Below are 16,316 nucleotides of genomic sequence, written 5' to 3'. Positions count from 1 at the left end.
TGGCCTGGAACTTTCGATCCCTCTGCCTCAGCCTCCCAAGTAGCTGGGATTACAGGTTTGTGCCACTGTGCCTGGCTACTATCCATGTTACTTTTTTTTTTTTTTTTTGTAGTTGTAGATGGACAGGATGCCTTTATTTTATTTGTTTATTTTTATGTGGTGCTGAAGATCGAACCCAGTGCCTCACGCATGCTAGGCAAGTGCTCTGCCACTGAGCTACAGCCCCAGCCCCCATGTTACTTTTAAACACTTTATATGTCTTGTTTGTTTTTTTTAATAGTCATAGGCCTATTCTCAAAATGCTAATAGATTTATATTTATGAAATGCACAACTAATTCTGTTTCTTCCCTGCTGATTTCCCACAGCCATTAAGATAAATCTAAACTTTATTTTTCCCCAGATTTGTTGCATGTATAATGACTTATAAAAACAGTATATGATCTAGTGTACAGTGTCTCCCCTTATTCTTGGAGAATATGTTCTAAGACCTCTAGAGGATGTCTTAAACTACAGATAGTACCAAACTCTATATGTGTGCCTTCTTTTTCCCCAATACATACCTATGATAGCCTATTTTATAAATCAGGTACAGTGACAGATTAACAGCAACAATAACAAAGTGAAACAATTATAACAATATGCTGTAATAAAAATCTATTTAAAATGTATTAATTGTCTATTTCTGCAATTTTCCAGTTAATATTTTTGGATCATGATTGATCGCAAGTAACTGAAACCTCAGAAAGCTAGAGGGGTAAACAACTATATGCACAATGTTTTGATAAGTGTGAAATGATTACATGATTCCATGAAGCTAATTAACATATCCACATCTCACATACTTATCGCTTTTTTTAATGGTGAGACTATATATGTCTTCTGATGCATATTTCCCTGTTTCTTGGAGATGTGACATGATCCCAGCATTCAAAGGAATTTTGCTTTATACTAATTATATTCTTTCTTATTAATTCTGAAGTATTGGGATATTAGCACTTTTAGTAACTAAAGATTGCTATGAAAACAATTGATAGGTACTTAGAAATGGCATTTGTTGAAATGTATATAAAGCAGAGAATGTGAATAACGAAGAATACCTTCTCTAAATTGAGACTCATTTATTGTCAAATGCCCACAAGAATTTGTTTCAATTCCCATGCCTACCCCTCCCCCACCATGCTTCCTTTGGGGACAGTGCTACAAGTCTGATGTCATTAGTCCTTCTGAAAGACCTGTACTGAAAGGCCTTGACACGTCATATTGCAGTACCTGAGAGAAAGGCAGGCAGATTTTGTAAAAAGACATTTTCTATAGGAAGGCATAACGTACAAAGAAAATACCTGCATCTTAGCGTCATTTTGTTGCTAATTCATTTGGGTTGAGTTAAAACATTTCTTGCTTAAATGACTTCTTTTTCTAAACATTGGTAAATGAATCAATAAGTATAACATCAAAATTTTGGCATTTACTGGGCTTGGTGGCGCACACCTGTAAGTGCAGCTGCTCAGGAGGCTGAGACAGGAGGATCGCAAGTTCAAAGCCAGCCTCAGGGGCTGGGGATGTGGCTCAAGCGGTAGCGCGCTCGCCTGGCATGCGTGCGACCCAGGTTCGATCCTCAGCACCACATACCAACAAAGATGTTGTGTCCGCCGAAAACTAAAAAATAAATATAAAAAAAAATTCTCTCTCTCCTCTCACTCTCTCTTTAAAAAAAAAAAAAAAAAAAAAAAGCCAGCCTCAGCAATGGTGAGGCGCTAAGCAACTCAGTGAGACCTGACTCTAAATAAAACACAAAATAGGGCTGAGGTTGTGGCTCAGTGGTCAAGTGCCCCTGAGTTCAATCCTTGGTAATTTGCCACTGAAATTGTCTTGAGAGAAAATGTAAACTGACATTTGGGGGCTCTTTTGTAGGACAGAATCTTGTTTCAAATTTTAATTTTCCTTTAAAGCATTTAATGATATTTTAAATGTGTACCTTCATATAATTAAATAAACACTGGTAGATCTGTTGTTCTTTTGTGGAGGAAAAGACATAAGACTTTATTTTTCAGGGGATTTCTAAAAGAAAAATACCGCATTCTTTAAGTTTTTTAATTATGTTGTAATCAAAGTGCTATTTATTCTACTTACTAATATTACTGTCACTATCCTGAATTAATTTTGTCTCAAAAAAAAATGGATAAATTTAGAACAAAACCCACTGGTATTATGTTTCATGCACATTATTTTTCCAATTACAGATTTTTTTAAAATTTAGAACTATAACATTTTTATAAATCATGTTTTATGAATTAAACATTTAAGTTAAAAGGATAATTAGGAAGCGATGGCATTGACTTTTTGATTATACCCTAATTTTTCAGTTTTTTTCCTCATATAAAAGCAAATACAAATATAATGCAAGGTTTCTGATTTAATGAGTCCGCATTTATTTTTTATGTACTTCCTGTGTTCAAGATAGTGTTATGTGCTATGGAGGGAGAACATAAATGAGAACATGGTCCATCCCCCCAGGAGCTCATTTTACTGCTGGGAGATTGCATGTATTATCAAAAACATAAAAAAAAATTTTTTTTTTGAGATAATAACACTTTAGAACAAAAAACAAAATCCATGCCAGAACTTTATACATTATATATTGTCGAATGAATGGCCTGAGGTAGAAGGTACTGAGGTAGGTGTCACTATCACTATGATTTGGCCTCTGAGCCAGCGCTGTTCTGCTACAGTGATATTTTCTTTAACACTGTTAAGCTCAAATATGAAAGAGAGTGATGTCTGTCTGGTATGAAAATAAATATATATATATATATATGAATATATGAATCGCATGTAGCTTTTCATGTCTCTGCACAACATGAAAACTCTGTAGCTTACAGGGAAGTGTAGCCAGAAGGTTAAGGAAAAGAGAACATCCTGAGCCCAGCTATTGCCCAGGCATAACCTTCATAGCCGGGTGATCATATAAAAAGTGCTATATATTGGGCTGAGGTCTTGGCTCAGTGGTAGAGCGCTCATCTAGCATGGGCGAGGCCCTGGATTCGATCCTCAGCACCAAATAAAAATAAATAAATAAAATAAAAATATTGTGTCCAACTATAACTTAAAAAAAAATTTTTTTTAAAGTGATCTATTGGTCTTTGCATCCCAAAGAGGCATCCCCAACCCAACATGGCTCTCTGTGGGTTGTACTTCTTGCTGAGTTCGAAGCTCCTCTTCCATCACCATCTTGGTTTTGCCTAATTTTTTTTCTTCTTTCTTCCTTCCTTTCTTTTCCCCTCCCCCTCCCTTCCTCTTCCTTTCCTTTCCTTTCCCTCCCTCCCTTCCTTCCTTCCTTCCTTCCTTCCTTCCTTCCTTCCTTCCTTCCTTCCTTCAGAGAGTACTGGACCCAGGGCCTCAGATATGCTAAGTAAGCACCCTACTCCTGAGCTATATCCCCAGCCTCTTTATAAAATTTTTTAAATTCTGAGGCAGGATCTTACCAAGTTGTTGAGGCTGGCCTCAAATTTGTGATCCTCCTGCCTTAGTCTGCTGAGTGGCTGAGACTGCAGGTTTGTGCCACCATGCTGGGCTTTGTTTTCAATCTCCCCAGGCAGACTCCACCTACTGCTGAGCTGCTGAGTTGCCCAAATTATCTCCCAAGGTAGTAACTTTTGTTTCTGTTAATGCTTTACTTACAGCATGGCACAGATCTGGATTTTCCCATAAACCCTTGTCTTACAGCCAGCTTAGGCTGCTATAACTAAATACCTGTCTGGCTTGAATGACAGACATTGATTTCTCATCAGGTGCCAGCTTGGTCAGATTTCTGGGAAGGTTCTCGTCCTGGCTTGTAGGCAGCAGCCTTCTCACTGAATCACACCATGGAGAGTGAGTGGGAAGTTCTCTTTTTTAGACAGAGACACTAATCCCGTTTGGGAGGCTCCAACCTCAGGAAGTCACCTAAACCTGGTTACCTCCCAAAGGCCCACCTCCTACCACATTGGGAATTAAGTCCTTGACATGAATTTAGGAAGACACAAATCCTATCCAGAACAGGAAATATATCAGGAAATCTGTGAGACCTTATTATGTGAAAGATTTTTCAGGAACCTGTGCTTTGGATTAAAGTAGAAGCATCTATTATTTTACATTTACTACTAATAATTGTAGTCGACCAATCTCTGAAGTCAGGATATTGCAAACATAATGTAACAAATAGCTAAGGGAAGTTGATAAACTAGACTTTGTCTTTTTATCTAGCAGTAGATAATATTATTTTGTTTATCATTTCTCCCAGGTTTTTCCTTTAAGAAATCTTATTAACATTTCATATCCTTATTTTCCCATGGAACTATAGACAATGAGTTAAGCTAATAAATTTAGTGTTGGATATATTCCTTTTCAGATATGTGCGTATTGAGGTGATGATGATTGCATAGTGAGATTAATAGGGCCTGAAATGTGGGTTCCTTGTTATCTTTTCCTGAAGTAAGAAGGCCAGGTGAGTGGGAAGAATATTAGGGCAGGAAAGAGTTCCAGTACTGTCTGTGACTAGTTGCAGTGTGAAAGCTGTTTGATCCCTCATATATTTCCTGATCTTTCAAATTTGGGAAGGGCAAAGCCAGACCTCTGTCATGGAGATAGAATTAACATGGAAGTTATTAAAAAATGTAAGTGGTTCCAGCAGTTGCTTTTCGTATGGTTGCATCTTTAACCATAGAACAAAATTAAACAGGTATTTGTGAAATTTCTTGTAATTTTTTTAGCACTATGCAGCCATAACTGTGTGGACTTCTGTCTCCTTTGAACTTAGCAACAACTCAGTCTGAGGTGTCCGGGTGTTACAGCCAGACAACAGGCTTAGTGATCAGATGAAGTGAGTCTGACATGTGAGGGAAGAGACCTAAACCTCAGAAAACCACAAAATGAAGATAGAGTTGGTCAGCTGAAGAAAGCTGAGGCCCAGCCCCCGTTTTTTTTTCAGCATGTTTCAAAACAAAGAAATTTTTAGACCTATCCAGAAGTAAGATAGAACATTGACTTTCTCCATCTTAATTTAGAATTTCAGAAATATATAGTACAAGTGGAAAAAAATTTAATATGATATGTACTGTACATAAATTCAGAGCTATTCTTGAGTTTAAGTATTCTTTGCCTTTATTCTAATGTCAGGCTTACTTGGAAATATATAGAACAGTATTTCTGCAACGAACATATGATATAATGTCAAAGAAATGGCATTTGATTTTTTTGGTATGTTTCAAAGAGAAAAATACTGTTAGGAAAATTGTATTTCCATCTATCCAGACATGACATCCCAGTGGGATCAAAATTGCATGATTATAATAAATATATTCCCTTTCCTCTCCTATTCTACCTATAATATGGTTGTTTTATAAGTGCATGAGATTCCTAACACCCCAAATGAATTTGAATGTCAAATTCCCTTCAAAATCTATGACCAAATGGCCAAATATAGTCACAGAATATACTGTTAATCCATCCAAATCCTGAATTCTCTTCCTCGTAAGTAAACTGACACAGAAAAAGAAAAATGTTGATGTGTCCAGGAAAAAGATTCAGTGAGCCATCTAAAGACAGTTATGAGGGGAGAGAATCACTCTGTGTGTTGACCTTGGAGAAAGCCACTAAGATGAGCATTTAAAAGATGACACAGCAGTTATCATCCAGTGCTGGTGGCACTGCCTCGAGGAACAGGAACAGGAGAATGTCCCATCACAAGGCATTTTCCACTTCTTTATTCTTTTTGAGGTAAAAGTGCTGAGTCTTAGCTTTTAAAATAATGGGTTGTTCAGATGATCATTGTGTACCAAACTGCGTACAGTGGGGAAATTCATTACACCAGAGAATCTTCTGGGACAGAGAAAGACTGCCTCCCTGTCCAGAGGAGAGACTCCACCCAACTATAAGTTCTCAGAGCATTCTGTACTTGGAAGCTCCTGAACGCGATAATTAATAGCCACATTTGTTGCTCCTGGCTGAAAATGATCCTGATTTAGAATAGTGCCTCTCAAACTTGAACATGCATATGAATCACCTGACAGACTTGAATTCTGTCTGGACTGAACTGAACTCAGTATCTCTGGGGTAGGGTCTGAGATCCTGCATTTCTAAGAAACTCCTGGTCATGTTCATGCTGCTGACCTGGGACTATAGTAAGACTTACAGATTTTTTTCCTAACTCATGAGAAAGGGAAAAAGCATGGAAGGAAAATCGTTTTATATATGTTACAGGCATAGGAAACACTTTTCCATGTGTCCCAGTGTGACTATGGATAAAGAATAAGACGAGTGCAGTGATGCATGCTTGTCCACAGTGACTCAGGAGGCTGAGGCAGGAGGACTACAGGTTCAAAGCCAGCCTCAGCAACTTACAGAGGCCCTAAGCAGCTTAATGAGGTTCTGCCTCAAAATTTTTTTTAAAGAGTGGGGGGTGCTGGGGATATAGCACTACCCCAGCACCAAAAAAAAAAAAAGAAGTCAGTTCTTACATCAAGTTTTCCCCCAACTCCCACCTCTAGAGATTGCTAAGAGAGGCTGTAGAATTATTACATCTCCTAAAACTTCCAATGAGTCAGCATTTATGAATGCATATTATTATGCATAATCTATAGATCTTGTTTTACAACAAAATGAATTTAAAATCTGGACACCTAACAAAAATTTCAGAATGAACCCCTTTTCCTTTTTGTGAAAGACAAAATAGATTTTTGCATGCTCACTCTGAGGGGCCGGCCTACTCAGATGGGATGAATCCCAGCACTTCCACACACATTCACAAAGGACTTTGCATCCCTTGATTTACTTGTCCATTCATTAAATGTCATTCAATTAAAACCACCCATAATCCCACTACCCAGGGACATTCACCGTTGGCCTTTCCTGTTCACAAAAGTCATCACATACCATGTGTGTTTTAAATTACTTAAGCATCCCAACTTCTCTGTTTCAAGAAAGTATCCAAACCTTTGCACCACTAAACAGAGCCAGCCAAAGTAGGTTTCTAAAAAACTGTCTTCAATTTCTGAAAACAATGCTTTATATATTAAGGAATGTTGGGCTGTTTTCTGCACCAGGCCCTCAGTGTTTCATTATTCGTCATGTGAGATTAGGAAATATGTTTTTCTGATTTAAATTAAGTTCCAGGGCTGTGGAGATAGCTGTCAACAAATGGGCTCAATATTTTCTTTACTGCAAGCCTAAACATCCTCTTGGCTAAGCTTCTATTTTGAAACCTATTTCTGATTCTATTCAGGAGAGCTAAGAGTCCAAAGGCTTAAAACATAATTGCTTAAAAGAACAACTATTTAAATGATTCTTATTAAATATAAACTAAACACCCAATATTCCAATCTAATAAAAATAAGTATGAAAATGAGTTAATCTGTCACAGATTCATACTGGAGATTTTTGATTAGATCCCATTAGGTCTGAACATGTAGTATTTATGTATATTTAACATGGTCTGATTCTAGGAACAAAATCCCCCTGAACTACTGCATTCTCTTACCTCCTCATTTTACGTAAAGGGGGAATGCTCTTTCTTAGTGGAAGAGAAACTGTCACCATAACATTGTGTAGAGAGAAGTGGTGGGGTCACCAGTCTTTGTCAGACTTTGCCAAATATGAAAAATGAATGTAAATGCATTGACTTTAATTCTCGTTTCGAAAACAATCCTATCTCTTAAGGCCAAGCATACCCTGATTTTTTTGACCTTTTGTTTACTAACTAGGATCATAACTAGGATAAAAATGCATTGTTTAAAATTTAGCTATGTCTTAGAAGAATTTTATAAGAATTGAGTTAATTTAGGCACTAGAAAGACAGCAAATGTTTTTGGTATTAAGTTTATGATACAAAAGTCTAACAATTAGATTTTAATGATATCCTTCTAAATTGTTTATATATTCCTAATACCTAATAGCATAAAAAAGAAACAAATACCCTTTTAAAATTTCATATTCTTATTAATTTTATTCATTCCTTCAATAGATTTTTAGTAAGCATTTTCCATGGGCTACATATTCTTCTTGGTCCTGGGGAAATGAGGAGAAGAAAGGAAATATTTATTCTCACAGAGTTTATTTGAGAAAGTTGCTACTATAAACATTCAATTTAATAAACATTTATTGACCGTCTATGCAGTATTTTCCTAACTCTAGTGTCATCTCTCTATATACAACCACCAAAGTGGTGTATCTTCTTCCACTACTTACAATTTGAAACTATAGATATATGGCATTTTTCTCCCCATCCTAAAACAATTCCACCCTCATCTGTATTCCTATGAGACTTTGTGTGCACCTGTTAATAAAACGAAGATCACACTACAGCAAGCTTCTGTGGTTACCCATCCATCTTCCCCTCCATGTCTCCATGAGGATACAGGTCCTGTGATGTCTTATCCCCATCAAGAGCATGGGAGCTGAAGACAATGGAGTATATAACTCTGCCCACAGAATACGTTCCCTTCAAGGGAGAAGGGGAAAGTGAGATAGAATAATTCATTCCTTAGGAGACAAAGAGTTCTTTAAGAGGTGGGCAACTTTTCATGTAAATTTCATGCTAAGGGAGCCCCAGTATAACAACAGTCTTAAAAAGAGGGAGAAGATAGAATGCTAGAATTCAATCTATACTAAGAAAAATCTGGATTACAGAGGTAACTTTCATCCTCTTAAATCAATAACTTATCATTATTTTTTTTTGTTGGTCGTTCAAAACATTACATAGTTCTTGATATATCATATTTCACAGTTTGATTCAAGTGGGTTATGAACTCCCATTTTTACCCCGTATACAGATTGCTGAATCACATCATTTACACTTCCATTGATCTACACATTGCCATTCTAGTGTCTGTTGTATTCTGCTGCCTTTCCTATCCTCTACTATCCCCCCTCCCCTCCTATCAAAAAAAAAAAGGAAAAAGCAGCTTTACATGTATGAAGACATGAATTGGTGTGAGCATATTTTATATACAAACAGAGATATGAAAAATTGTGTTCTATATGTGTAATAAGAATTGTGATGCATTCTGCTGTTGTGTATTTAAAAAATAAAAGCAATTTAAAAAAAAGAGGGAGAAGAGTTATTTAACATGCTAAATGAGGAATGTTAGTTACCAACTTTATAAAAGAAAAAGAAGATAACTTTCTCAAGTATTTACATTAAAACTAAGTGAAGTTAGCCAATCACCACCCCCCACCAAAACAAATGCCGAATGTCTTCTCTGATATAAGGGGGGTGACTCAAAATGGGGTAGGGAGGAAGAGCAAAGGAGGAAGATTACCTCTAGGTAGGGAAGAGGGGTGGGAGGGAAAGGGAGGGAGAAGGGGAATAGCATGGATGGTGGAAGGAGACCCTCATCATTATACAAAATACATGTATGAAGATGTGAATTTGGTGTCAACATACCTTATATACAATCAGAGATTTGATAAATTGTGGTATAAAGGTGTAATAAGAATTGTAATGCAAAAAAATAAAAATAAAAAACCTTGAGGGAATTCAAATGTTTATACATCACAGCCCTCCAGTCTTACACAACTGGAAATAAAGAAGCCCAAGTATGAATTAGCTGTATGTGCAGATAGGCATTTAATAAATCTTGAGAAAAAAATAATTCAGAATTCCCTCCATAATCTGAGTTTCCACGTAGGTGAATGTTTGGTCAGTAGGCCAATAAGAATGATATACTCTACCCTACCCTGCTCTACCTTAAAGAATTATCCTATCATGTTCTCATTCATCTCCCCTCTGCACAGTAATCAGTGTCCCTTGGACACTTCACCTCTAGTTATTGCTATTATACTGAATCTGCCTACATTCCTTATCTAGAGTATGTCTTCTCTTCAGAGTTATCTGCTGAGGTCTAAACTATCTTGTGCACTTGTGTGTAAGCTGTGTGCCTGAAAATCTTGCATCACCCACAACTTGTAATATCTTTGTTAGTAATTCTACTTCCATCTTATCTTTTCTTAAATGAGTCATAAGGAAAGTGAACAAGTGATAATGAATAGAAATTAGATACACAGAGTTGTATACTATCAGTTACTGGTAAGATTAGAACAGTCCCCATTTACTGAATGCCACGTCATAAATGATCCTAGCCTGGGATTCAAAGATCTGAAAAATTGCCTTTCGGGTGGCCAGAAATGCCACCATCGTGTCACAAGCGAAATAAGAATTTTATGGGACAGAAATAGAGCCAATATGGGGTCCTTAACAACAACAAGAAGGCAGGGAAGATAATGTCCTTACTTTTCTTGGTATAACTGTTTAACATTTTCTCTTTCCTATCCCAGTCCCTCCTTTCTCCTTGGGGAAACACGGAAAACACTGAATGCTTTCTGAATGGAAATATGTTCCATTTATGGAACTCCTTAAGGTCCTTTCATGTGCATCGACCATTTCCAGATTTAAATAAGATGCTGACTAGATTCATGAGAGTTTTCAGAATTGCTATGTTGATTGCAAACCCAGGACTTCAACAGAGTAGAACTTTAATGGGAAGAGGAACTAGAGACGTTGATGTACATGTTTTGTATTTTGGCTTTTAATATATATGGTTTTGAGTCATTGTAGAAAAAGCCTGAGGTCAAGTCCCAAATTATTATCACTGTTTCCATTGCTATAGGGACATAACAAGGTAACCAGTTTCAAGAAAACACTCTCCAGGGCTTAATTATTTGCTTATCTCAAGAAGCTCTGTAATTTACCTCTTGTGGTAATCTGATCTATAATGATCACCTTCTTTGTTTGGTTCCTAAGGACCCCAGCTGGATTGGGGTTATTGCTCAGTGGCAAAACACTTGCCTACTATGCAGGAGGCCTTGGGTTGATCCTTAGCACCATTAAAAGAAAATAAGTCCTTTAAAGAACTGGCTTTGGCCACCCTAATGCAGTGACTTGATGGTGATGACATTCTTTTACAGCCTGAATTGAAAGACCACACTCAGGCCCCCAGAACCATTGAAAGTGCCACATTTTCCCCCAAAGTTAGGTAATGAGCAATTGTGACCCAGAGGCCAGCCTGACTCAGACTGAGTAAGAACGTTACAAAAACAGAGGAACCATGAAAATCTTTTGGAAGCTCTTGGTTTCCTCTATAAATAATGGCAGTTAGTTATAGAACAATGAAAACAAAAACCATGACTTTTTACATGGCAAATAAGATGTTTCCATTTTCTCCATAACAGGATAAAATCTAATTATTTCACACATATTAAAATAAAATAATTTGATTTCAGTGCATATGTACATTAAAAAAATCTCCATTTTATGTGCAGGCCTTTCTTGTTGCAGAGTTTGAATTTTGACCCAATGATACAAATACACACATACATAAATATTATGGCAACCTTTCAAAAAAAATAATCTCAGAAGAAATGTAAAGTGAAACCAAATATAGATTCCTAAGCTATTTAGGCTGCAAGTGTTCATTTTGATGAATGCCTGCAGCCCTGTAATATTGCTGAGCAGACCAAAGGCAAGAGAAATTGTACTCTCCCTAAATATAATATCTCAGGTACTATCCCCAAACTTTTTTTTTAGATCTGGGTGGAAAAGTTTAAAAATATAAATACATTTTATTTTTCAAATTGCAATAGAAATTCTAGCTCCCAAATATAAAATGCCGTTATAATTAAATTTACATTTTCATCAATGAATTGATTGTGATAAAGTTTCTAGAATGTTCAATATGTTCACTTGGGTTTGGGACTGATTATTTTGTTTCCTCACTGGTATGTATTTTTTCCATTCTTCCAAAGTTGCAGGTTGACTGAGTCACTTAAAAAAGGTCTTACGTGCTATGTAGACTAAACTACAAAACCATTAGATTTCACTCCGATACTGATTTTCAACCAAAATACAATGTCAACTCTTGTCTTTTGTACAGACCTGTAATGCCTGCGGAATGCAGAGCCTCCATACAACCTGCGCAGACCCTGAACTCAGAGTGCTCCCGGCTCTGTCGAAACGGCTACTGCACCCCCACAGGGACCTGCTGCTGCAGTCCAGGCTGGGAGGGGGACTTTTGCAGAATCGGTTAGTATTTTTGTTGTCATAAGAAAGACTGGGGCATGGGATTATCCTTAGGTTCTCAAGAACTCAGCATTAGCTATTCCTTCCAGAACCATCTAGGGTTCAGAATACAATACTGTGAATGTCTACTGGCTTCTGAACTTATACATGAAATCTTTTCCATTTCCTTAATGTAAACTATTCACGTGGGTAAGCTCTTTACAAACATGAGAAAACTTTAAATGACTTGAGTCCCTTCAAAAAGTAAAAAAATGAAAACAGCCCAACCAGGTCATCTCTACTGGTGCTCAGCCCTGGGTCCTGAGCTCCACTCGAGCCCTACCCATGTGCTAGCATTTTCCAGACACCCCATAAATGCCCTCCCTCGCTTTACTGCTCACTTTCTTGCCACACCACACTCAAAACAGGGTTTTTCAGTGAGTGTTACTAAATAAAAAGGGAAAACGCAATTATCTGGGGGCATATTATAAGATTTTTAATTCTGTTTGCCACTCCCTTGGGAACCATTGACTAGGTGTGCAGCTGCTCAGAAAAAGCAAGGGAGATTTATTCAGGGTTATTCTATCCCTTAACATAAGATTTCCTCAATTTTGTGCAAAGTTTAAGTTCTACTTGGCATGAAGTAGGAAAATTGGATAAATTAAAAAACGTAGAGTTTAAGATATAGATGTTAAAAATGTATATTCGACAACCAGCATATACATATTACTTAGAAAATATTTTGACCACTGCTATAAAAGTACCTCTTGCTGATGAGAAGCAAAGCCCCAAAATAATATTTAATAGTATTCTTATACGTATGTGCTCTTTATTGTGCTTTCTAAAGATATATTTGTTTCAAAAGTATAACCATAACTTGTCTATTTAATATATTATCTAACAAAAATAGCCAATATTTAAAGCTACACATACAATATAAATTTTAAGCTTAAATTGTCAAAGTAATTTGCAACATAAATAACATTATGTGATTGATTAGTACTAGGATTGCATACCTAGGAAAGAACTCTCCTAATTGAAACTCAATAGAAATTGCATAATTCCATTATCTAAGAAGAGTGCTTTCATTTTATTGACCCTCTCTGTCTCCCTTTTTGTAGAATCAGTGTCCAAGTATAATAATATTCATATATCTGATAATCTATCATCCTTCAGCTTCCTTTGATTGATCCCTGACAGTACTAACTCCATTTCTTTTACATAGAATTCATTGTGTTATAATTTTTACTTTACATTTTGTCTAATTTCTTATGTCACCTCAAGTATTCAGTTAATAGACATTTATTGAGTATCTTCTAGTGACAAATTTTAACTAAGGGTGAACAAATTATTTTGAATGCTGGTGGCATTATGCATGGCTTAATAAATATTAATAATAATATGTGATATAAGTGAATATAGGAATTCTTTAAGTCAATATGAAGTTTTATTTCAGTGAAGAATTTTAATCTTGCCACTATTTAGTTTTAAAATGTAAGATAAGTCAAAATTATTTTATAAAAGTAATCATTCAGAAGGAAGTCAAAGGACTTGGGATATAGTTCAGTTGGTAGTGTGCTTGTCTTGCATGCACAAGGCCCTCAGTTCAATCCCCAGCAACAACAAAAAAAGAAAGAAAGAAAGAAAGAAAGAAAGAAAGAAAGAAAGAAAGAAAGAAAGAAAGAAAGAAAAAGGAAGGAAGATAAAACTCCCCAGTCAACCTCCGGCCCCAAGTAGGTACCAAGTGGCCCTGAAGACCCATTTCTGAACATTCACCCCTAAGCAATAGCAGAGAGAAATAACTCAAAGGCTGTGGATACCACACCTTTGAGGGGCTTCAGCATAGATTGCCCCATGTCCTTTCTGGATAAACAGGGTTGAAAAGAACAGAGAAGCAATCACAGAGGGTGTTGCCATAACCTCCACTGTCTACAACACAATTGCTTGATCTACAAAAAGATCCCATTCTTGTGAGACTTACAGAGAAATAAGGATCCTCAGGCTTACACACAGTACATATCGTGTCAAAGTGGACTAGTTACCACCAAAGTATTATCAAAGAATCGGTACTATGAAACCCATATAGAAATATATCCAACACTTCACAACAATCCATTATACCAAGACCCATCATCAAGAGAAGACTATGGGGGTTGGGGTTGGGGTTCAGCAATAGAGCGCTTACCTACCATGTGCAAGGCCCTGAGTTCAATCCTTAGCACCACATTAAAATAAAGGTATTGTGTTAGTCAACTAAGTCAACTAAAAAAAATTTAAAAAAAAAAGAAGACTGTGACCTAAAAAGACTTCACATAAAAGTGGAAGATAAATCCAACCCACCAGGTAAACAAATCTTAACATAGAGATACAAATATCAAAGAACATGTCAACATGATACCTCCTAAAGTTCATAACTCAGTACCAACTGACTCCAAAGATATTGAAGAGGATGAAATGCCAGATAAATAATAGAAAGAATGGTTTAAAACAAGATCAGTGAATTCCAAAATAACACAGAAAATAATTGGTTGCGTTAATGTAGACACTATAAGATACAGTTGAAAAATTCAATGAAGAGATAGAAATTTTGAAAAGAACCAAACATAAATCCTAGAAATGAAATCTTAATAAGCCAAATTAAAAAAAAATCAGTGGAGAGCCCAACCAATACACTAGAGCAAGCAGAAGACAGAATTTCAGGGCTTGAAGAAAAGGCGAATGAATTAGAAGATTCAGACAGTTGTAAAGAAAAAAACTATAAACAAAAAACTATAAACAAAAAATGCAGATCTCTGGGACAACTCACTTAAGACTCTCAGGTCTTCAGAACAGAGTAGAGATACCAGATACCAGCTAATGGCATAGAAAACCTATTCCATGAAATAATAGCAGAAAAATTCCCAAATTCTGAGGATGAGATGGATACTTGAGTATTGGCAGTACTTAGAACCCTAAATAGATATGATCAAAAAAGAACCTCTCCATAACATATTGCAGTGAAAATGCCAAAAATTCAGAACAAAGAAAGAATGTTAAAAGGAAATTGTAGGAGAGAAGCAACAAGTCACTTTAAAAACAAAACCCACCAGAATAACAGCAGGTTTCTCAACAGAAACTCTAAAGACCAGGAGGGCATGGAATTTTGTTTTTTAAGTCTTGAAAGAAAATTATTGCCAGTCCAGGTTACTATATCCAGCAAACCTACCCTTCAGAATGGAGGAAGAAATAAAAAACTTCCAAGATAAGCATAAACTAAAGGCATTTATGATCACTTACCCAGAATTGCAGAGGATATTTAAAGGAATCTCAAAAACAGAAGAGGAAGATAAACACAACCACAAGAGCATGGGAAAGAATAAATCTCACTAGAAGAGGAGATAAGCATATGAGATACAGGAAAGACACAAACATTAGAAAAATAATAAAATGACAAGAATTAATAGAAGTTTTAATAATAACTCTGAATGTAAATGGCCTAAATTCTTCTATTAAAAGACAAAGACTGGTGAATACAAGACAACTGTTTTGTTTTGTTCTGCCTGCCAAAAACATACCTCACCACTAACGATATACACAAATGGAAAATGAAAGAATGGGGATAAAAATATTCCATGCAAATGGGGTCTGAAAGCAAGCAGGAGTAGCTATGCTCATACCCAGCAAAGCAGACTTCAAACCAAAATTAGTCAGAAGAGACAAAGAAGACCAGTACATTGGGCTGAAGGGAGCAATCCACCAAGAATATGTAATTACTGTAAATATAGATGCAGCAAATATCAGTGCACCCTATTTTATAAAATGAACACTACCCAGCATAAAAGGAAAGAGAGGACCCAATACAGTAATAGTGGGTGACTGCAATATCCTATTTTCACAAGTAGGTCATTTAGACAAAAAAAATCAACCAACAGAAGAAGACACATTCTTACATTCTTTTAGCAGTTTATGAAACTCTCTCCAAAACAGGTTATATCTCATACCATAAGACAAGTCTTAACAAATACAAAAAAATTGAAATAACTTCTTGCATCTTATTAAGTCATAATGTAATAAAACTAGAAATCAACAGCAAAAGAAACCACAGAAACTATACAAACATATGGAGATTGAACAATACACTTTTTATGATCAGTGGGTTATTGAAGATATCAGGGAGGAAATGTAAAAATTCCTAGACTCAAATGGAGATGGAAACACAATATACCCTGAATCTGTGGAATATTGAAAAGGCAGTTCTATGAGAGAAGCTTATAACTATGACTGCCTACATTAAAAAATCAAAACAAG

General features: G+C 36.2%; 1 protein-coding gene across 1 annotated transcript in view; it reads left to right on the top strand.

Annotated features, from left to right (window-relative positions):
- Positions 1–16,316, top strand: part of HHIP (hedgehog interacting protein) — a 102,133-nt gene that overhangs the window by 76,640 nt on the left and 9,177 nt on the right. The window contains exon 12 of the mRNA XM_081304307.1: positions 11,905–12,053. Coding sequence (XP_081160433.1) covers positions 11,905–12,053 — 149 coding nt within the window. The remainder of the gene's footprint in view (positions 1–11,904; positions 12,054–16,316) is intronic.

This window comes from Spermophilus citellus, assembly GCF_964194105.1.
Source record: "Spermophilus citellus genome assembly, chromosome: 8".
Classification (NCBI taxonomy): Eukaryota; Metazoa; Chordata; class Mammalia; order Rodentia; family Sciuridae; genus Spermophilus; species Spermophilus citellus.
Note: the sequence above shows the minus strand (reverse complement) of the source record. Positions and strands in the feature narration are given on the sequence as shown.